We start from the raw sequence: 23,189 nt of genomic DNA, 5'->3' as shown, positions 1-23,189 counted from the left end.
ACTACTCCACCGACTCCTAGACATGCAAGGCTTTTTGGCTGAGGATTTGTTTTGCCAAAAGCATCTATAGTATAGTAGGTCCTTACTTTCAAGTTTTAGCATCAGATTCTAGGTGCTTAACCATTCTAAGTAAGCACTTATTCTAAGCAAGCATGGTGATCAAGCAATTAATTTCAAGCATCAGTATTTCATGATCATCCTTTGTTCTACTTCTTACTCAGTGCAGAAATGCAATCAAGCAGTCTCAAACTATGAGAGGCAGCTTGCAAGTTGAACCTAACCCCATGACATATGCGTACCTTGCCGGGTCCACACATGCCAGCCGTCCCTGTCAATCCCCACGCACGTGTCAGGGCCACTTCCCTTGGATACAATGCCCCACGGTCCCGGACGACGCCATACCATGACTGCACTTGTACCCACATGATGCACTAGGGGAACTGAGTTCCAGAGAGAGTGGGGCGGGCTGCTCACGTCCCGGTTCAATCAGGTTCTAGGCTTCCCCATCCCATACTAGGTATGAGATTAGTACTTTCAAACACTTGACCACAACTCTAAACACATTTTGACCTTAGCAGCTTTCTTCTAGATAGATGGGGCAATCCACCAATTTAGACCAATGCCCGACCCCACCCGTCATCCTTATGGTTCCAGTAGAAGTAAGCAAGTAACTCCTATAACTCGCGAGTGACAGGAAATCACTCGACTTTTATCGAGTCCCTTTTTAGCATTGAAGCTACTCGACCTATCATACTATTGTTCAAACATAGGTACTTAGGATCATGCAGCTATGGTTTTAAACAACTCCTGTGAACTTAAATGCGCAAACATTAGTATAGATATTGCATGAACTTTAAATTTAGGATTATGCTCCGGGGCTTGCCTTCCTAAACTAAGTTAGTAGGCGGGTCGTTGGAAGCTTGGCTGGGGTCCTGCTTGGCCTCGATCTGGTGCAGCTCTGCAGAAGGTTCCTCCTCGGCCGTCGGAAGCAGCTCGTACATCCCGTCAGCAAGATTCGCTTCTACACGAGATGCATATGCAATAATTCAAGATTTCATGACTTCATATGCAAAATGCATTTCAGATGTTATTGCATAAGTACAAAGTTCACAATGACCACATTCACCTAGATAAGAATTTAAGTTTGTTTTCTTCGTGAAGTAAGGTTGTTTTGCGATTTAAACCTTGGGTTTGATTTGATGGTGATTGTGTACATATATATTGTTTCGAACACTTGAACTTCATAAAGAAAGGTGGGTTCATCTAGGGTTGCTCAACTTTCATTTGGAAAGTTATCCTATTTCTGAATTTTTAAACAACTCAATTTAACATTTACTATTTCACTCTTCTTATTCAATATTTGTTATTATTCCATTTAACTAGTTATTAAATTTAAAAATTGTTTTTGATTGCATCAAGTAATATATGGTACTAAAAATTTAAATTTTACAGAGGCTTCCTAACCACATCAGTGAGCTACTGTAAAAGTTTGGGATTCCTTTTGCTTCTACAAAAATTACTAAAATTAAAACAGTACCCTATGGAAGATTATATATATCTATTTTTATCTCAAGTTTCAGTGACAGTTTGACTCTGAAATTTTTACAGGAGGTTCCTAAGTCTTAAGAGAGGCTATTGTAAATTTTTTTAAGATTTATTGAGCATGCTAACTATTTATCCTATTTTAAGTGTATTAAACCTCATGCACTTATTAAACTTGGCAAAACATGTATCCAACAGTAACCAGTATTTTTCCTAGGGAAACATGTGTATTAGGAACTCAACAAAATTGATCTTGTATTTTTTACTATTTTTCTTCCATTTATAGAATAAATAACAAGATTAAGCCTACCATTCTAGTATTTGACTCAAATCAGTATGTTTAACCTCTACACTAGTGTTGCAAAATTCATATCTAGAAGAATCATGTCAAAAGTGATTCAACAAAGGTGGATTCACATTTTTATCATTTTCCATAATTTATGGTGCATTTATTAGCTTAAACACAAAATAAATCCCAGAGGGAAATCTACAATAGTAACATGCCCACAATTATTTTTCCGTGAAACTACTCTTCACCAGGAATCTAAGAAAGTTGGATTTGTATTTTTAGCATTTTTCTACATTTTCCTACACATTTCAAAAGTTTAGCCGTTTTAAATCCAAATAAAACAGAAAAGGTTAAGGTGGTTTCACATAGGGGCCGTTCTAACTTTCAAAGTTTCACAGAAAGGTCCTGGCTTTTTATGCGTTAAACCTCACAAAGATTTAGGGCCTTGCAATTGGGTCCCTGGCTTTACCAGCGGCTTGCTGGCATGATTCCGGCGAGCGGCGGCGGCGAGAGGATGCAGGAAGGGTATGGGGATGCTTAGGAGCTCACCGCGGTTTGATGCGCTGAGGAGGTCGAGGGTGGAGGATGGCCGGAGGCGACTGGCGACCGCGAGGTGGCTATGGCGGTGGGGGGAGCTTCGGCTTCGGTGCCAGTGGTGGCTGTGGCGGTTGAGGGAGGGCTCGGGGAGCTTTAGTGGCGCGTGCGTGATGCGCTGGAGGGACTAGGGTTTTGTGGTGGGGGCTGGAAGGCGGCGCTTGACGGTGAGGTGGTCGGGCGGCGTGGTGAGGTTCTGACGGAGGGAGAAATGGCGCGGTGAAGTGCCGGTGAGGGGCTTGGCCTCCTTTTATAGGGGTTGAGGGGGTTGAGGAGAAGATAGGGGCGCCGGGATAAGCTCAGGTGGTGATTGGGGAGCACAGGCGCAGCCGGTGACTGGCGATGTAGGAGTGCAGGCGGCGATTGGCCGTGGTAGAGCTGCGCGCGTGGGCGAGCGGTGGCCACTAGCGGAGGAAGATCATGGCGGGATGCTGCTCCTTTGCCTCGTGCGCGGAATGGCCAAGCACCGGGCTCATGCGATCGCGTCAGGAGCGGCGGTTGGCTAGTCTGGCGGCTTGACGTGGCGACGACAGCTTGCAGAGGGGCGTGGCGCGCGATGGTCACTGGCCGATGCAGATGTGGCGGTCGGGAGGAGATGGTGTGCGCTGGCGGTTGGGTGAGCGCCGGGGTTGTCTGGTCATGTCACTGATGAGGATTGGCCGGTGGCGCTGTGCCGGTTGAGCGGCACCGCGTGGCGCACGCCGTGCGCGGTCACCAGGGCCAGTGCGCGTGAGTGGCCGCAAGGGCAGCGTGTTTGGGGTGAAAAAGGTCCAAAATTTGAATTGGAAGTTCAAATTTTCCAAACATAAAACTTGTTAACCAAACTCTACTCTACAACTTCTACCAAGGCTTATGGGTGAAACTCTGGCTATCTTTGGAGATAAACAGGAGCAAAAACTGGTGGAACGCCGGGCATGTCCTGTTTTGAAACTTTCCCCAAATTTGCTGAAATTTGAATTGAAATTTGGATGCCTTCCACTCAAAATCAGAAAATATTCAAATAAACAAAGTTGTTTGTTTTGAGATGTTCTACAACTTTTATATTGGCCAAAAGTTGAGTTGTTATATAAAATTTGATTTTCCACACTTACCCCTTTTAGTGCTTTTTGAGGCATTTTGAACATTTGAAAATTTGAAAAGTCCCTAAAGTTTGATATTTGAACTTTGGGTGTGTTTTCTTCCTTCCCAAACTAATTTGTTGGTTTTTCACATTTAGTTTCTTGTTTGGCCCTATTTGACTTCAATTTGTCCTTTTTGGTGCTTTTATAAATTTGAAATGCATTTGAATGAGCAAGTGGCAAAAAGCTAGAGGTTAAGTATGATTTAGGTGCTTAATACCTTAATGACCCTTTTGCAAGTTTAATTGAAACTAGGGATGTTACAAAAAAAATTATAGCTGTAAGACATGAAAAAAAGCGCTCACTCCATTTCGACGATAGCGCCCAGATTTGGTCTTGCTCCCGCCAAGATCTAGCATCGTGCTTCCTCTTTGTTTTTACAGAGCAGTTGGTGTAGACTGTTGAACTTTTGCTAGAAAACTCTTGCATTGCATTCCTTCCAAATTTCCCAGCACACGACATATCCTAGTTGGTGAGAAATGTGACTACGTGGTGGAATTCAATTTGTATACATTACCCCAATAACCTTTATATACGACATATCTTAGGAATGTAGTAGTTCAGAAAGGACATTTTCGGAATGTAAAGTGGCTCACGGGTCACTATAAAAAGTGAGCTCTACCAGTTGTAAGGAGAGATTCATTATTTTTTAGAACTTCCGAGTATTATCTCTTTCCATTCACATCTGTTGGTGTCGAATTCACTTAAGACCAACACTCTAGTACTCCAAGCAAAAAGTAGAAAATCATTGAAATGTTGATAGCCGTCCTAAACGGCGCTGACCCCGTGGCATCCTAGTACTCCAAGGCAGGCCGCTTGGAAGCACCTCCATCTGTGTCTTCCCCACGCGATAGATGATGTGGCTTGCTGGCTACTCATTCCTGGCTGATGTCGATGATGTGAGTGTGATCAGGAGCAGCCGTAGATGACGACGTGGAATCCCCGGGGGTTGGTGACACGCCGAGGAGGAAGGCGGCGTTGATGGAGAGGATGAGGCGACAGTAGGAGTCGATGCTGTTGCGCAGATCGCGGAACTGCCTGGACATGCCCCTGCCCCTCAGGACACGTAAAGACGGCGTGCTCTCGCTGCAGGACCGGACGAGGTCGTCTGCGTCCATGAGTGCATTGGTCACGAGATGCCCCAGCAGCTCCAAGTTCTGCTGCTGCATGATCCAGCAGCCGGCTGGCGAGAGCAGGAGCAGCCAGAGCATCCGCACACTGTCCTCCAGCTTCCGGCATTCCTTCTTAACCTCATGAAACTGCCAGAAGCAGCTCGCGATGATGGTGATGAGCGTGATGGCGTCCACTCCAAATAGCTGAAGCAGATTGGCCGCCTTCCCGACCATGTCCCAAAACCCGGCCATTTCGCACCGCTCCGCACTGACGATCGATCGTCTTGTGCAAACAAGAGTAAAACGGGACGATCAACGATGTCGATTGATGGCTCTCGATATGCTTCTGCACGCAGTCGACCTCTGCATATTGGGGGATAACGGGATGTCTCTGCATATATAGGCATTGGCTAGCTACTTGGTCTCGAGAGAAGAGATGGGCTTGGTCATAACTCATAAGCTAGCTAGCTAGCTAGCCCTGACCTGCAATGCATGTCTTGGAGGAGGGCTTCAGCACGAGTTACCCTGTGGCGCCATGTGAGTACGGAGTACCTCTGGTTGGTGTTCTTGAAGCCTTTTCGTTTTGCTGCTGCTCCCCGATGGAGGTTTGAGGGACTCCACCGGACTTCCCCGGGGGGCAGAAGCAGAACAGAGTGCAGGACGCTTCAGATGCATGCATGGTGGCTCAGTTTGTGTTGTGTGTTTGAGGAGATGCATTTGGGTGTGTCAACACCCCGGGACTTTAGATGGAGCTCCCAGGGAGTCCACTGGACTTGCAAGACGAAGCAAAACAAGTTAGTCGCGCCGAGGGAGCAAAACAAGTGGGAGGAACTAACGAGAGCACACTGTGGTGTTTCATTCCGGCCCGGGCGGGACTTGAGGTGGAGGTCGCAGGGACTCCGCGGGACCTCCCAGCGGGCCCGCCTGACCCTCTTTGACTATAGCAATTGCATACTGCAGTCCAGCTGGAGCGGAGGAGCTCATTTTGTTTGGATCGAACGGAAGCGCTGCAGCGGGTGAGAGCCCGAGAGGAAACGGTGGATCGTCGAGGTGTGTGGCGAGCTGTGCCGGCCGGCGTGTCGTTTAGCAGTGGGCCACATCGCTCGTCCAAGCGAGCTGCAAGCTTGGTGGTCTCCACCAAACTTCACCATCCCTTCTGCTCATCTGTCCTTTTCCCCCTCTCTCACTGCGCGGCTGAGGTGGTGGAGGGGCAGGCGGTGGCGCGGGATCCGCCGCGCGGCAGGACATGCGACGCAGCGGCGCGGGCCAGCGCCGGATCTGCTCGCCAGGTATACATCTTTGGCAAATTTGGGCCAAGGTTTAGTAATACATTAAGTTTCTGAAAAGATCTGTTCAATCTCAGTTGTGGAGATGGTGTGTGTTGTTTCCTTGTAGACGGAGCCTCACAAGGAAGGGGGCGTCATGGGCAAGCGAGTGAAGTCAACTCACAAGGAAGGGGGCGTCAGGGGCAACAGAGGGACGTCGCTGACGGACCTCGAGTCCTACTCCACGAGCGCGAGGTAAGCCTGTCGGAGATTGAATTCTTGATTTCACTGCTTGCTTGAAATCTCGCCTGACTTTCTGGGGACCAAACAGCTCAACTGATGACACATCTCCAGAAAGAACTAAACGTAGAAGACGACGGACTCCGTCTTCAAGAAATGCTAGGAAAAATGAGGTACTTTCAGCCTGCCTGTTGGGCTTATAATATGCTTCAGAAACTGCATGATTTTGCAGCAGTGTTCTTCAAATGAATTGAAGCAGTGTTCTTTTTTGATTCGGAAAACGCGACCCGGTCGTCGTCCCTCCAAATGAATTGCACTAAAAATTCGAACTCCAAAGTCAAATGTGAAATTTTAAAAGAAAAACCAGCATCATGTTTGGATTCCTTTTGATCTTGTCACAATAAAGCATCGAATTTTAGATACCCTGTTAGCCCAAACTGGATCTCTTTCTCATTCCACACCAAAGGGCAATTCCCAGTTTAGTACATATATAGTCTAGGTAACTTGGTAGCTAAGGAAAGGGGCAAAATAGGAATAAAAACTAATAGAGCTACTAGACTTAACTAACAATCTCCCCTTAAGTCTAGCAGGTGTTACATAGAAAGAAGAGCATAATTGGTGATAAGGTGCACGTAGGCACGAACCACCCACGGATACTAGTGCTCATAGGCACTAAGTGCACACAGACGCTACTAATATATTATTCTGAGTGTTGATGTGGTTGCCTTGACTCTCCCATCCTCAACGAACTTGAGCGGATTTGCTATCCGGCATCCATCTGCATATGCCAGACCGCGTGTCCCTCAACCTCAGCGAAGGAGTGAGACTCACCGTTGTTGCGCGTCAGGTGAAGCACGACACCGGTCCCATCCCATCCCAGCACCTCCGTCCCATCCCAGCACCTGTCCCGGCACCGGCTGGTCGCCAAGAATGTTCGGTGGAAACCCGGGGACCGGGGTAGGCATGCTCGGTGAAGAAGAGCTGCCTACTCCTCCAACTCCCTTGAAGTGAACGTACTAGTAATATGTCAAAGCCGAGCCACCATCCACCATCTTACCCTGCACCATCTCCTTGGTGCCGAGCAGTGCCACCTCCGCGTAGAGGTCATAGAGGTTGTCCTCCCCCCTATCCATCTTGGCAAGGAGGTGGCGGCGTCGATCCCAGATACGAAGCTTTCCGCTGTCGATCTCCTCGCGCGACCCATTCTCATCCAGCTGCTTGAGGCTGATGATCGAGTTCCTCAGCGTGGGAATGTAGTACACACCGGTGAGGAGCCGGTGTTCGCCAGTCTTGGTGACAAGGACAACGAAGCCGATGGCCTTGATCTCCATGGCCGAAGAGTCGTCGAACTTGATAAAGCCGCGCACATTGACATCCAAGTCAGAGAAGAACTCCCAAGGCCACCACTGTCGAGGAACCAACTGTTGATCTTGTCATTGCTGGTACCGTTGTCAAGGGAGACGTGTGCACGCGGCTCGTCGAGGTGGAGGAGAGCTGTCACGGCCGGTGCCGTGGGAAGAAGCTCAATCGTCTCGTGGGCTAGGAACAAAGCCGGCTCCTCCTTCTCCACAGCCTGCACAACGTGGGCCTGGCCACACCTCAGTTGGCGGCAATCCTTGGCCTAGTGGCCAGTCCTGCCATAGCTGTAGTAGGTGTCATCTCAAGCAGCCTCATGCTCACTGGCGGCACTGCCCTAGGCGCCTCCTCGCGCCTTGGGCACCTTGCGCTGCTTGCTGCGCTTATGGCCGCCTGTCGAGGAAGAAGACTCCCCCTCCTTCCGCTCCTTCTAGCGGGCGACCCACCTCTTCTTGGTGAGGTCGACTTAACCACCGAAGATGATCTCCTCGCCAGAAGAAGGCTCGTCGCGGTCGTCAAATGCCTTGAGTTGCCCCGTCAGCTCCCTGATCGACAACGTCGAGAGGTCGAGTAGCGCCTCGATGGAGATAGCAAGCTGCGAGTACTTCTTCGGGATGACATGTAGGAACTTCACCACAGCTTTCTCCTCATTGATCTCATCGTCGCGGTTCTACTCTAGTCACTGCATCAGGCTCGAGAGGCGGAGGGCGAAGTTATCGACGTCCTCGCCCAGCTTGAAAGCCAGACCATCCCACTCCTGCTGAAGCTTCTGTAGAGTGGACTTGTGGGTGCGGTCGCTGCCAACTCAGGCCACAGCGATAGCGTCCCAATAAGCCTTGGCAGTCCTCTTCCCTAAGAGGTTCGCCGCCAGCTCCATCGGGACCGCAGCAAGCAACGCCTCAAGCGCTCGCCAGTCCTCGTGGCTGTCGACATCGCCGTACCGGACCGCATGCCACATGTCCCGCACTTGGAGCTTCACCTTCATCACCAGAGACCACTCCATGTAGTTGGTCTTCGTCAAAATCAGCCACTACATGCTGCCGAAGGACTCCCGGACGATGGTCTTCACAACCCTCAGTGGTTGGTGCCTGGAGTCAAGGTCGGAGTTGGAGGCGGAGTCGAGGCTGGAGTCATGGACGGAGCTCCTCCGGCTCTGAGGACGTCTGCCATCCGTGCCTCAACGCAGGTCCTGGACCCACCGATGCACCCCTGCGTGCCGCTATCGGTCCTCATCCTCCGACTCGGGATGATCACAGTGCACCTCAGCACCAGCGCCCTGCACGGCGTGCCTCAGCTGCATCTCATCATGACGCTCCATCTCGCGTGTCGCCTCTACCTCCTCACGTAGCCGGTCCACCTCCAGATGCCGCCGCTGCCTGTGCCTCCACCATGGCTAGGCAGGCTGCCTCGACTGCACACGCGGCCGCAACCTTCACAGCCGTTGCATGTGCTGCCTGAGCTGCAGCTGCCTCTCGCGCCTCGGTGTCGCGCAACGCCGATCCTCCTCCTCGCGTGCTGCAGCCGCACGCTGTGCCTGGTGCCGCTTTGCTACAGCCTCCTCATTGGTAGCAATGCACTGCTCCTGCTCCCGGTGCACAACGCACCGCTTCGCTGCGGCCTCCTCCTCACGCCGCTCTTCTTCCTCGGTCGCCACCTTGCGGCGCAGCACCTTGCTCGTGGACAAGCGGTGGGAGGAGGTATGGGAGGAGCCCTTGGAGCTCGCCGGGAGTACTAGCACCGTGCTGGCCACCAAAGCCGTGACGTCCATGGGGCTTGCGTCGCCCGCGCCACCCGCGGCCGGTGCTCTCCTGGAGCCAGCCATGGGGAAGGTGGCAGAGAGCCAGTCGGGGAAGAGGTCAAGGGAGAAGTCGCTGCTGCTCCTGGCCGCCACGCAACGCTACTCCTGCTGCCGCTACACCGCCCTTGGAGCCGCGTGAGCCCGAGCAGCTGCCATTGCTCCGTGCCTGCGCCGGAGCCACCACATGCGCTGCCCGCCCTAGTCACCCGCACACGTCTCCACTCCTGGCCGCTGCGTCCAAGTCTACCGCTGGCGCACCACTGTCGCTCACTGCCTGCTGGCCGCCCTGCACGCGCCTGCTGCTCGCGTCCGCCGCATGCGCCGCCCTGGCCTGCTGTCCACGTGCCGTCCAAACCACCGCACATTGCTCCTCGCACGTGTCCGCCACCCTCACCTCCGAATTGAGCTGCTTCCGCCCCGCTGAATCAACCCATGCCCCTACTCGATCAGCGCGCATTGCCGCTCGATCCTCATGGGAGAGGGGCCGCACCGCCGGATCCGGACGTGGGGAGGGTAGGGGAGGGTGTCCGCTAGCCAGATCTGTCCGGGGAGGGTGCGCCGGTGGGGTGGGCCTGCACCGCCAGGTGGGGTTTCAGGAGAGAGGTGGGAGCCCGAGAGAGACAGGAGGAGCACGGATGGGAGAGAAAGAAGGCTCTAGATACCAACTGTTAGCCCAAACTGGATATCTTTCTCATTCCACACCAAAGGGCAATGCCCAGTTTAGTACATATATAGGCTAGGTAACTTGGTGCCTAAGGAAAGGGGTAAAATAGGAATAAAAACTAATAGACATACTAGATTTAACTAACATATCCAGTATACTGCAATGATCGTAATAATAGTTACCATTCTTTTTTTTGAAGGAGCTGTTAACGTGCTCTCAGGATAATGAGATCCTACTGATGCTAAAATTACTCAATGTGAAGTTTGACAAACAATCGAAGCAGAATAAGGATGACATTAGTGAAATACGCAAAGAGTTGCAGGAGCTTATTGAAAATAAGGATGACACTGTTGAAATGCGCAAACAGTTGGAGAAGGTTCTTGAAAATCAAAATGTTCAGAGCAAAGAATTGGAGAAGCTCCGCAAACAATTAGAGCTTCATACTAACGGCACAAGTCATGCTTCTGATGCTCCAAGGTATTGTCTGCTACATACCATCATATCATTTGTTTTCCGGGCACTACCAACAGTGAATAGTGAAGTTATCATAATAATTTCATATATACTAGGAATAGATTCAGCAGTTTATTAGCTTCACTCTGTTTTTTCACTTCATAAGTTAGTTTTTCCTTCTTTCACAGATCACAATCAAATCAACTGCAGCCACCTCGATACCGACTGGTATTCACATCTGGGAATATTGACACAATTGAAAAAGGGCAAACCATAGATATAAGTGTAGCTCTAGTTGAGGGTAATAATGATCAAACTGTAGAAAATGGACCCCTTGCTTCTGCTACAGTTGAGTTGGTTGTCGTTAACGCAGAGTTCAATGAACATGATAATCAACACAATTGGTCCAGAGAGGATTTTGAGTCCTACGTGAAAAAACCACGTCGTGGGAATGTGGATCAGTCAGCAAAATCAATAGTTAGTAACGGCCGATTTAACCTTGTTGACGGGGCTAAATGTCACCGTGGTTCTACAATATTCGAAAACTCCAGTAACAAGAAGGTTAGGCTTGGGGTGATCGTAGTGTCGCCAACTGAAGAACGAGTTCTAGAAGGACTATCAAATTCTTTCTTTGTGCGGGGCCATGACCGGTCAGGAAGACAAAATAACTTGTGCCATAACAGCTCAAACAGACAAAGTAAGTCTATTCTTTCTCAGATTCTATGATACAAGTTGTTTTGTGTTTGAAACTTTTTTATGTTGGAAGTATTTCATTAATTGGAACCTTTTCCACTTCACATTGTTAAGAGTTTACAATCTCTACACATCTACTGCACGTGTAATTTTTAAAAATCTAGACTTTTACTTGGAATATAAATTAGAATGTAATTTCGTGAAGCCGTTACCTAAAAAATGTTTTTTTATTTTCCACAAGAAATGTATGAAACCAACTCTAAATAAAATAAAATTATATAGTTTAAAAAATTATATACACATATATATATAGTTAATTTAATCATACTATTGTTTAACACTTGGGGAGTATATAATGAGACATATTATATAGCATCAAATAAAATAGAAAAGAACTTTCTCAATTTCTTTAAATTAATATTATTGAGAAAGAATCTCGCTCCAACTTGATTAGGCACATTACCAGATATTTTGACTATATTAATACTACTGTTTTAGTTTGATACTCTTAGTTTTGGTTTCTTTGGATCAAAGTTTAACACTTTTGTAGGGCAACCTCTGGTTGACAATGATCATCAAGAACAAAATAACCCAGTGCCTAACCTGCCTCACCCGTCACAAATAGATTCAACTCAAACTGCAGGAAACAGTAAGGCTTGAAGTTCTTTTCGTTTTGCTCTTTTTTGAAGAGAATGCAAGGAGATGTATGTTCTACCTGCATATTTATACATGAAAATTAGTGAACATTAACAATTAGTATATTGCTTGAGCCCTAGTACGAAAGGTGCATGCCTGCACTCTTATATTAGGCCTTAGCAGCCTGGCTGTAAACCAGCCTCCTCCTTTTGTTCTTGTATTCTGAATGATTCAAATCATGATGTTTCCTCCTCATTTTCAGGATTGGATATAATTGGGGGACAATCACAGCTTCCATTTCTAGGAACTAATATGTTTTCTACAGAGCCATGTACCGGTGTAAGTAATTGAAAAACTAGGCCACAATTTATATGCAGGGCACACAACCCTGACTATATCATAACACCAGGTTTTGATACACATAGTTAATCATAATAATCGTATAGGAGCTAGGTCCAGGGCTTTATTTTACTTCCACTCCATAATGCGGCACACTAATTTTATTTGTCACCTGTTTGTTATTTTGTCCAACTACAGGCTATGATACCACCATACTTTAATCCTGATTTGCTGTGGGTGCCCCAAGCTATTTGCAGACAAAACGGTATGACACTTATGTTCATTGGATGGTGATCCTGTTTTGATTCCTACAAGAGTGATGGTTTAAGTGGGTAACTTGTTTTGTGTTTGAAACTTTTTTAAGTTGGTAGTATTTCATTAATTGGAACCTTTTCTACTTCACATTGTTCTCTACACAGCTACTGCACGTGTAATTTTTAGAAATCTAGACTTTTAATTGGAATATAAATTAGAATGTAATTTCGAGAAGCCTCTACCTAAAAAATGTTTTTTATTTTCCACAGAAATGTATGAAACCAACTCTAAATAAAATAAAATATATATTTTAAAAAATTATATACACATATATATAGTTAATTTAATCATACTATTGTTCAAAACTTGGGGAGTATATAATGAGACATATTCTTTAGCATAAAATAAAATAGAAAAGAACTTTCTTAATTTCTTTAAATTAATATTATTGAGAAAGAATCTGGCTCCAACTTGATCAGGCACATTACCAGGCATTTTGACTATATTAATACTACTATTTTAGTTTGATGCTCTTAGTTTTGGTTTCTTTGGATGTAAGTTTTACACTTTTGTAGGGCAAGCTCTGGTTGATAATGATCATCAAGAACAAAATAGCCCAGTGCCTAACCTGCCACACCCGTCACGGATAAATTCAACTCAAACTGCCGGAAACAGTAAGGCTTGAAGTTCTTTTCTTTTTTCTCTTTTTAGTAGAGAATGCAAGGAGATGCATGTTCTACCTGCATATTAGTGAACATTAACAATTAGTATATTGCTTGAGCCCTAGTACGAAAGGTGCATACCCGCACCCTTCGGCCTTAGCAGCCTGGCTGTAAACCAGCCTCCTCCTTTTATTCTTGTATTCTGAATGATTCAAATCATGATGTTTCCTCCTCATTTTCAGGATTGGATATAATTGGGGGACAATCACAGCTTCCATTTCTAGGAACTAATATGCTTTCTACAGAACCATGTACCGGTGTAAGTAATTAAAAAACTAGGCCACAGTTTATATGTAGGACATACAACCTTGACTATATCATGACAATAGGTTTTGATACACATAGTTAATCATAATAATCGTAAAGGAGCGTGCTTAAGGTGGGTCCAGGGCTTTATTTTACTTCCACTCCATAATGCGGCACACTAATTTTATTTGTCACATGTTTGTTATTTTGTCCAACTACAGGCTTTGATACCACCATACCTTAATCCTGATTTGCTGAGTGTGGCCCAAGATATTTGCAGACAAAATGGTATGACACTTCTGTTCATTGGATAGTGATCCTGTTTTGATTCCTACAAGTGATGGGTTAAGTGGGTAACTATGGGAATTTATCTCCCATAATTTTATATGATTTGAACAGATAAAACATAACTTGCAAATTTTGGTCCTTTTATTTACCTGTTATATTGCTATAGACAAGGCCAAATAAAATGTTTCATCATGATCTCTCTCATAAACTGGCCATGTCTGATAAACTAAATGTTAATTTCATGCTCTCTGATTTGTAATGTTTAGTATTTTTCTTTTTATCGTACAGCATGTCACTGTTGAATCACATTTTCTAATCTAATACTTAAAAGAACATGTTAATTTTGTTGTTCTGGTTTCTGCAGTTTAGATTCATTATTTTTATCTATGAGTAAAACTGCCCATCTTCATAAACCATATCCATAGAAATATGCGCAGATGATGACAACTTCTAAAGATATCCTCGAAATACATCATCCATATATATCCATCATCACATATACTTTTTCCAAGGAGAGCTCACCATTACCATCCTCTCAAACGCATAGACTCCCTTTCCATTTCTTATGTTGTTATATACATCATCACAAATGGTTTAGAAACCTCCCTTGTCATAGATAGCTTCTGAATTTTTTTTGAAATGTAGATAGCTTCTGAATTAATGGTGTAGATTATTAAGATTACAGGAGCTAATATCTTTACTGTCAACGCCTAGAATTCATCCCACTAATACAAGTATAACAGTATAGATTGATATAAAAGTATTGTAAAAGAGGTGCAATCGTATTTTTAGCAGCAAACACAATAGGTTATGTTCAAAATGGAAACCTGCATTAGAATGTAGCCTCACACTGGCATGGCAAATTAATTAGGCCAGTTTTACTCATTTTATGTAATTAAGGAGTTAATTTAGCATTACAGTCTAAACATTTTTATAATAGCAAGCCAACCTAAGAGAAATATCGATAATATCCACAGCAACATGCAAATGATTCACCTTGTTTGTGTGTACACTTGTTTCTTTTACATCGATCCATGGCAATGCTGAATTCACCTAGCTGTATTAATTTTGAATATATTAATTTTCTTTCTTTCATCTTTCTAATAACTATTCAGTTGATGAATCGTCATTGGTAGTGGATGATTCTTTCAGGGACCCAAGTTTTATGGGCAATGCCCATGTTCTGATTCACACAAGTGGTGGGTTAAGCTGGTTATTTATGTGGATTTTTCTATATTTTTGACATGTCAACGTGTGACCTCATTTTAGCCACTTAAACATAATATCTTAGCCATTTACCCACACTCTAGAGAAAAAAAGAAAATGGAACCATGTCCAAGGTAAAATTTGAGTGGTAAATAAAATTTCCATCTACAGACCATCATACTTACAACCATATGTTAAGGTTGACTTAATAGCCTCATAAACCATATCCATAGATATGCGCAGATGATGACAGATATCCTCGAAATACATCATCCATATATGTCCATCATCACATAGACATTTTCCAAGGAGAGTTCACCATTACCATCGTCTCAAACACATAGACTTCCCTTTCCATTTCGTCTGTTGTTACATACATCATCACAAATGGTTCAGAACCTCCCTTGTCATAGATAGCTTCTGAATTAATGGTGTAGATTATTAAGATTACAGGAGCTAATACTTTACTGTCAATGCCTAGAATTCATCCCATTAATACAAGTATAACAGTATAGATTGATATAAAAGTATTGTAAAAGAGGTGCAATGGTATTTTTAGCAGCAAACACAATAGGTTATGTTCAAAATGGAAACCTACATTAGAATGTAGGCTCACACTGGCATGGCAAATTAATTCGGCCAGTTTTACTCATTTTATGTAATTAAGGAGTTTGTAAGTTAATTTAGCATTACAGGCTTATTACCAAATATTATTATAATAGTGAGCAAGCCCAAGAGAAATATCAATAATATCCACAACAACATGCAGATGATTCACCTTGTTTGTGCATACACTTGTTTCTTTAACATTGATCCATGGCAATGTCGAATTCACCTAGTTGTATTAATTTTGATTACATTAATTTTCTTTCATTCATCTTTCTTGTAACTATTTAGTTGATGAATTGTCATTGGTTGTGGATGATTCTTTCAGCGATCCAAGTTTTATGGTTAATGCCCATGTTCTGATTCACACAACTGGTGGCTTAAGCTGGTTATTTATGTGGATTTTTTCTATATTTTTTGACATGTCAACGTGTGACCTCATTTTGGCCACTTAAACATAATATCTTAGCCATTCACCCACACTAAAAAAAAAGAAAATGGAACCATATCCAAGGTAAAATTTGACGGTAAATAAAATTTCCATCTACAGACCATCATACTTACAAGCATATTTTCAGGTTGACTTAATAGTCTTTGTATATATTCTACTACTAAAATGAACTAAAAGAACCACCATCTTTACTCTCATGGTATAGAATTCATACCATTAATACGAGGGGAAAAGAAACATCTACACCATATTGATTTCGTGGTCCAAATTCTAATGGTATAGGATGACAATGGTATAGACTGACAGTTGTGGTTTTAGCAACAAACAAAATAAAACACTATGTTAAAAAAATGAAAATCTGTATCAGTATGTAGCCTCACATTTCCATTGGAAACTAGGTTATTTTATTCAAGATTTGTTTTGTTGTTAAGGTGTTTGGATGCTAATTTAGCATTAGAAGCTTATTTGTTGGAGTATAAGTGAATTGACCACCTCTCCCATCAGCTTAAGCTTTAGGGTTGAACTTGCATGCAACTAAATATGAAATTGCCCACCTCTCCTCATCAGCTTAAGGTTTTGGGTTGAACTGGTTGGTGCATGCAACTCAATATTATTGCACAATATTTTTTTAGGGGTACCCTTTACTTTACCCAGTTTTTTAAGTTTGGCCTCTTACATTTTCACTTTGCCCATAAATGCTGCAACTGAATTAAGCACTCCTCCTTCTACTACTAATTAAACAGATGATTTGATTTATAGTTTTATTCTGCAGATACACGATTCAATACAAACCCAACAACACTTGCAGTGCAACTTGCATGGGATAGGCCTAATGTGGAGCCGAGCAAGCGCCATTGGAACCTTCTTGATCAGCTCATGCCGCTGCCAAAATTTAATAATTGTGGTTTACCTACTACGCGCCTCATGCAAAAGCACTTAGACCCATTGACTATCAAATCAAAGGAAGTCATGCAGACTCGCCGGAACAGAGGTGTTATCATTGAGCCACTTGAGCCTGAAGAGTGCGTTCCTCAATTCATCCTCAGTTACATAGAACTGTCAAAATTGTACTGCGTACTTTATGTCACTATCAATAACCATCTTGCTAACTTTTTTCAGGCGACAACTGAAGAGGAAGATGTGCAGTAAATACAAATTGCGATTTGTGAATAAGGTGTGCGAGGCCTATCACACAAGGGATCGAATAAAAGCAGATGATGGGAGCCTTCTCAAAGTTGCTTTGTTCGATGAGAACAACAGAAAGATCACATATGGTCCCCTGTCTTCAGCTTCTGTTCAGATCGTTGTTCTCCATGGTGACTTCAACGACCACGGTCAGGATTACTGGACTTCAGAGGAGTTCAGTCGCTACGAAGTGTGTCCACGGCCTGGAGAAGAAGCATCATCAGTCCTAGGAGGTAATTGCATCTTAGTTCTAGCTGATGGAGAGGCATGTCTTGGTGATGCCTTTTTCCAGATGACATCCTATTGTGCTAGAACTGGAAAGTTCAAGATGGGTGTAAGGCTAGCTAGCACCCAAGAAGAGAGAATTCAAGAAGGAGTATCAGAACCATTCTCGGTGAAGGATTGTCATTTTGCAGGTACATGTAAGCTTGAACTATTTTAGATACTCAAATTAATTTGCCAATATTGAATTTGGGATGAGAAATGGATGTTTGACTTGGATTTGACCTACAAGTACATGCATTCACACAATTTCACAAAAAGTTTTAAAAATTTGATATATTTTTAGCAAACAACATTTTACAATTTTATGGTATGCTAGAGAAATGGCTGGAAATCTATCAAACGTTAGTGAGAGCATACTAGTAGTAAATGCAATAAATATACATTTGATATTTTAAAAAAAAAAATCTTGTTCAATCTATATAAAAATTGCAAACATGTGAAACTTGTATCTTCATGCAAAAAGATAAGAACTGAAGCCAGACAAATGAAATCTATTAACAAAAAAATTCTATTAATTAAGAATCTACTATTTTTTACACATTAACATGATATGATTAGTTTCTGTATGTTGATCTGGGTCCATCCATCTGTTTTTTTCGTTTGTCTATATTTTTTTTTCCATCAGAATACAAATCGAGTCGCCTGGTGCCATGTGGTGAGACTGATTAGCTAGTTACTCTGCTGGTTGCATGCAGGAGAGTGTGGGCGTGTCACTGGCATATGGCCGGAGGATGACACTGCTAGAATTAACCATCCTTTGGTGGTGCAAGCAATAAAAGCTGCTTATGATGAAAATATGAGAATACGAGAATGGTTTGTCCATATCATCAGCTCATAAGATCAGCATCTGATGCCTTAATTTCCTTCTCATAGTCTTGAAGATTATTGTTGTTGCAGTCAACCGCACAAGAGGAAGATCGTTGAAATCGCACTCAAGATCAAGGAGGCCGTGGAGACGGTTAAGCAGAACGAGAAGGAGTGCCGTGACATCAAGAGGTGCGCTGCCAGGGTCAGCGCTCTCCTCAGGAACCTTGACGAGACGACGGAAACGATGAAGGACGAGGTGATGCGTGACGCGCTGGAGGATCTGGCCAAATCCCTGGAACGCGCCCTCGAGCTGGTCACGGAGTGCCAGCGGAAGCACATCTTTCGCCGCTTCTTGGGAGCAGGAGACATGGCCAAGGAACTGGGCCGGGTCCAGGATGATATAGAGAGGAAACTGCAGCTGGGGAACTTCGCCACCAATGTCCAGACCACCATCATGGTGACAAACATCCAATCTGCTGGTGATCTTCCTCCTCGTCCTCCTCCACCCCGATCCCAAGGGGAAGTGATTATTGATGGTAAGGAAAAGCTATCAAATTATCAATACCGTCTATTGCATCTTGGGTCCTTGTGCATCATTGGTTCAAGTAGCAGCTAGGATAATTTTATTCCGTGATCTAAATAAAGCATAGTGTTTTATTGCAACTTTACTAGATCTGTGTATCAAAGTGATGTTGCTCCAACAGTTTTCTTAGATCAACTGCTCCTACAGTTTCATGCATGCGTGTTTAGGCATTAATATAATCTAATTCAAGCCCTGTTCCTGTGTGGGTTAATTTTTATACAATATAGGCTTCACAAAGTTCAGTTTATCTGAATTGAAGGCCGCTACAGAGAACTTTTCCGAAGGAAACATGATTGGAAGTGGTGGCACTGGTGATGTTTACAAGGTACTCCGATCCGTTACTTGGTTTGTTAATTCTAGGTTTGTGTACTTTTCCATATAATCACGTAGGTATCACTAGCTAGTTGAATATTTCCTGTACAGGCAAAGACAGGTTAAGACTATTTTTCTTCGTGTAGCAAATAATTTCAAATTTAAATGCATACTAAATGTTACAAATTTGCTGTCCCAAAGGGTAGGGAATAAACTAATTGGTATTAATTAGTCTGTGCTCAAACCCGCAATCACGCCTAAACCTAAGCCTTGGCTGTTGTGTCCTCCGATAGCTCCTATAAGTCCTCCTTTGTGGCATTTTAGCTTCGGTTCATGGACTTCGATGAAAATTTTGAAGCCTGAGGCCAGGGCGCCATTGAACTTTTGGCGAAACTTTAGTGCTAAGATCAGCAGTTCTGCTTTTTCCCTTCTGTTCTTTTAAAAACAAAAATCGACCATCTGACATGGTGTTTATACTTCTCAGGGTGTCCTGCAGGACGGACAAGTCGTTGCCATAAAAAAATTGCATTATATTCGTGACATTGACGAAAGTGGGCTATACGATGGAATTAATGCTTTTGTAGATTTGAAGCACAAAAACATAAGTAGACCTCTGGGATATTGCCACGAAGTGATAATGGTCTTGATCAGAGATAATGGAAAATGTGTTAGAGCTGAACACAGAGAATTTTGTTTTGTCGAAGAATACATGGAAAACGGAAGTATGGAGAAGATTATCGACGGTATGTTCTGTACAAATACTGGTTACAGTTCACCTCTGGACCAAGCATCCCTTAACTTTGATGTAACTGATCAATAGTTGCTTCTCGTTGCATGATATGTGATCTCTGCAGGGTCTCGATTTATTGGTTGGTCCTGCCGCTTCAAAATGATTCAGGGGATAGCCCAGGGGCTACATTACCTGCATGAGCAACGTGTCGTCCATAGGGATCTGAAACCAGCCAACATCCTCTTCGATTCTGATATGAATCCTCGGATCAGTGATTTTGGCGTAGCTCAAAAGTTGGACCTTGGTGTTGAAGAAACCAGCGGCGACACCAACATAGCTGGCACAGTGTAAGACGTTGCTCCAATATATAAATAGTATTTCCATTACCTGATTAACTATATATCGTGAGCTTATACGTGCATGAAGCTCTTTTCTTTAACTACTTCAAATTTTACCTCTGAGATCACCATTCATTTTTATTTTATTTAATCACCCAGGGATTACATGCCTCCAGAGTACCTGTTCGAAGGAACTGTGTCAACGAAGTGCGATGTGTATGCTTTTGGCATCACCCTCCTTGGGACCATTATTGGCGGTATGAGCATGTCTAGGCCCCAGGAACCAATTCGATGGGTAAGTACCTCTAAATAAAGCTTTTTTACATTACAAAAGTAGTTGGGACTTTTAGCTGACTAAATTTAGGCCTTGTTTAGTTGGCTAATTTGGTAGATGCAAAGTTACTGTGCCAGCACTGTAGCACACTGTAGCGTTTCGTTTGTATTTGTGAATTATTGTCCAAATATTGACTAATTAGGCTCAAAAGATTCGTCTCGTAAAGTACAACAAAACTGTGCAATTAGTTTTTAATTTCGTCTACAGTTAGTACTCCATGCATGCACCGCAAGTTTGATGTGATGGGGAATCTTCTTTTTGCATAGTGTCAAAGTTGGGAGTTGGGAGGTAACTAAACATGGCCTTAGTTGTTATGGATCCAAACATGATCTAGCTAAAGTTTAGGTAGCTAAAGATTCTTTTACCTAGTTGAATCCAGCTAAACTAGTTAAAGATAAAATTGCCCCTCCACCTTCATCGGGAAAAATTTCTAAAATGGGAGGGAAGGTTAGGATAGACAACTACCTCTTCAACTATCATTTAGCTAGTGGATCCAACAGTCCTAGCTAAAGTTTAGCTAGCTAAAAGAATGTTCCTAAAATTTAGCTAGCTAAAAGAATGTTTCTAAAGTTTAGCTAGCTAAAATTTAGTTGGGTGGATCCAAACATGACCTAATATATGTTCTCAGGCTTTCGAAGCTCGGGATGATGTACGGACGGAGTTGTTTAAACCGTCATTGTGTTGCAAGTCTCAGCTAATGCAGATCAAGAAGTGCATGGAGATTGGGCTCCTGTGTGTTGAGGAAGACAGGGAGCATAGGCCCACCATGGCGGATGTGCTTGCGATGCTAAATGGTGTGAAAGAGTTGCCAGCTCTAAAGCAGCCATGGGGCATCGAGTAGGGCAGAAGCGGCCCTGCAACCTTATTTATCCGGATTGCTTGTGCCTCTAATTGTCCCTAAAGAAGAAACATGTGCCTCTGGTGACGTGGCTTGACCGCTTAAATTACTTTTTACTCCCCTTCTCACTTGTATTGATAAAGAAGGCTGGAGGCGTAACACGTCCTTGTCTAGAATTTGTTTTAGAATTTGTATGGTCAGGCCATTCTTTAAGAATGTAAATTAAGTAAGAGTGCATTTAGTTCATAGATAAGTAGCTCATACAATGCATCATTTCATCTTTTGATTTGTTGAAGACTGCATACATTACTCTTTGTAACTAACTTATACATTCCTCCTTTCACGGATTCAACCGCCCCCCCCCCCCCCAACAACACACACACAAAAAAAAAATTCGTGGAATTCATCAAGGTGATCCGATGTCTCTTTACCTTCCTCATGTGCGCTGAAGGCCCTGTTGTCTCTCCTCAAGTACGCTGAAGGCCCTGTCATCTCTCCTCAAGTACACAGGCCCTCAGTTTCTTGTTATTTGCCCATGATTGCCTGTTGTTTACCCAGGCCACAACTCGAGGTGGACAAAGGTTGATGGATATTGTTGACATCCAAAAGTGGCAGCAACGCTGGTCTGGCGGGTGCCCACCGATCTGACCAACTGCCTCGATCGGTCAGACCGGTCACCCCAAGTCCGAGATGAAATCTGGAGTCCTGGTCGAATTGGAGATAAATCGGGATTTTCTCGTGGGAAAAAGCCTCCCACCCTATAAATATAAATGGCCCTTGCCGATTGAGGGCTAACAACCCAATCGTCAAACATATTTTTACACTTTTATCTCAAACCCTAGCTTTTCCAACCCCTTTGATTTCCTCCTTTGTCTCAACGACGTTTGAGGTCGTTCTAAGTGGCTTGACCGATCTCAGAGCAACTCTAGGCGCATCATCTCCGACGAGGTCCCTCTCGAGGTGGTGTTTCTAGGTTTTCACGGCATCCCTGCGAGGACCGGTCTGACTAGCCCCCCTGACCGGTCTGACCGGCCAGGTGCAAAAGCACGTAGCAAGGTGATTGCTTGGTGCACGCGTGAGCTAGCTCAATTCGTGTGTTGACTGGAAAAGGCGTCAACACATTTTGGCGACTCCGCTAGGGATAAAAGATCTAGTTTCTATAACCATTCCGGAAAACCCTGGTAAGATGGGATCTACTATGGACATTGACAAGGACAACATCATCACAGCCTCTGTGGAAGATCTCAGCGAGAGGAGCAGCGGAACCTTGCGACGCTCTAGAAATATATCAAGATGCAATATCTCATGGGCGTCAAGAAAGATTGCAAGGGCAAGATGACGAGAGTGCAGGACTTCGAGTTGCCCGCGATCAAGATGAAGGATAGCATGGTCGAGGAAGTACGCAATGTAAGTAATCTCCCCTCCGATCAAGCCGCCGTTAATGATGAGCTCCGTAAGAACCTTGCTGATCAAAATAGGATCACTTCTACATTAGGACGAATAGATTAACTTGTAGGAAGTAAATCTGTCTCATGTAATAAAAATAATTTTTCGCAAGTTGTTTCACATGGGGCTGTGCATACGGGTCCATCGGCAAATACAGGAGTTGTTCTTGAAAACCCTACATATGGCATGTTGTTGAACTTTTACGTGGGACAAACACCGCCCCGGGCTCAACCGCCAAAGCCGAGCACAGCTGAAGTGGTCAAACTGGTCCAAACAGGCTGTCTGACCGGTTAGGCCTTTCAGGCCGGCTAGTTGGCCATTGTTCCCGAAAAACCTGTGCCGCTTGCTGTTGTGCCTAGCTCAGTTGTTTCTGACCGTGTTGGTGAGCTTGGGATTAACCCACCCTCGATTAGCACAATAGCGTACACGTCGCCTCCGATTCCCAACAACACTATTGC

At 44.2% G+C, this 23,189-nt stretch overlaps 2 protein-coding genes across 2 annotated transcripts; one reads left to right on the top strand and one right to left on the bottom strand.

Annotated features, from left to right (window-relative positions):
- Positions 1-4,418: 4,418 nt before the first annotated feature.
- On the bottom strand, positions 4,419-4,907 carry LOC105915003 (protein MID1-COMPLEMENTING ACTIVITY 2). Its single transcript, XM_012848284.1, has one exon. It carries the CDS (start codon positions 4,905-4,907, stop codon positions 4,419-4,421), a length of 489 nt encoding a protein of 162 aa, XP_012703738.1.
- A 962-nt stretch (positions 4,908-5,869) lies between these two features.
- LOC101784675 lies at positions 5,870-21,655 on the top strand. The gene is made up of 20 exons (XM_022828986.1): positions 5,870-5,944; positions 6,051-6,175; positions 6,252-6,333; positions 10,178-10,455; positions 10,620-11,128; positions 11,675-11,773; positions 12,023-12,099; positions 12,298-12,364; positions 12,930-13,028; positions 13,259-13,335; positions 13,544-13,610; positions 16,646-16,895; positions 16,993-17,474; positions 18,039-18,156; positions 18,241-18,686; positions 18,961-19,058; positions 19,530-19,788; positions 19,900-20,122; positions 20,273-20,408; positions 21,076-21,655. The coding sequence occupies exons 2-20, from the start codon at positions 6,078-6,080 to the stop codon at positions 21,286-21,288; spliced, it is 3,678 nt and encodes a 1,225-aa protein (XP_022684721.1). The 5' UTR covers positions 5,870-5,944; positions 6,051-6,077; the 3' UTR covers positions 21,289-21,655.
- Positions 21,656-23,189: the final 1,534 nt, after the last annotated feature.

This window comes from Setaria italica, chromosome VIII (genome assembly GCF_000263155.2).
Source record: "Setaria italica strain Yugu1 chromosome VIII, Setaria_italica_v2.0, whole genome shotgun sequence".
Classification (NCBI taxonomy): domain Eukaryota; kingdom Viridiplantae; phylum Streptophyta; class Magnoliopsida; order Poales; family Poaceae; genus Setaria; species Setaria italica.
Note: the sequence above shows the minus strand (reverse complement) of the source record. Positions and strands in the feature narration are given on the sequence as shown.

Excerpts from the sequence above, each read along its gene's own strand:
- LOC105915003 (XM_012848284.1), bottom strand. The coding sequence starts at position 4,907 with ATGGCCGGGTTTTGGGACATGGTCGGGAAGGCGGCCAATCTGCTTCAG.
- LOC101784675 (XM_022828986.1), top strand. The coding sequence starts at position 6,078 with ATGGGCAAGCGAGTGAAGTCAACTCACAAGGAAGGGGGCGTCAGGGGC. Across the intron at positions 11,129-11,674 it reads TAACAGCTCAAACAGACAAA|GGCAACCTCTGGTTGACAAT; the intron begins GTAAGTCTATTC and ends ACACTTTTGTAG. Across the intron at positions 13,611-16,645 it reads AGATATTTGCAGACAAAATG|ATACACGATTCAATACAAAC; the intron begins GTATGACACTTC and ends TTTATTCTGCAG.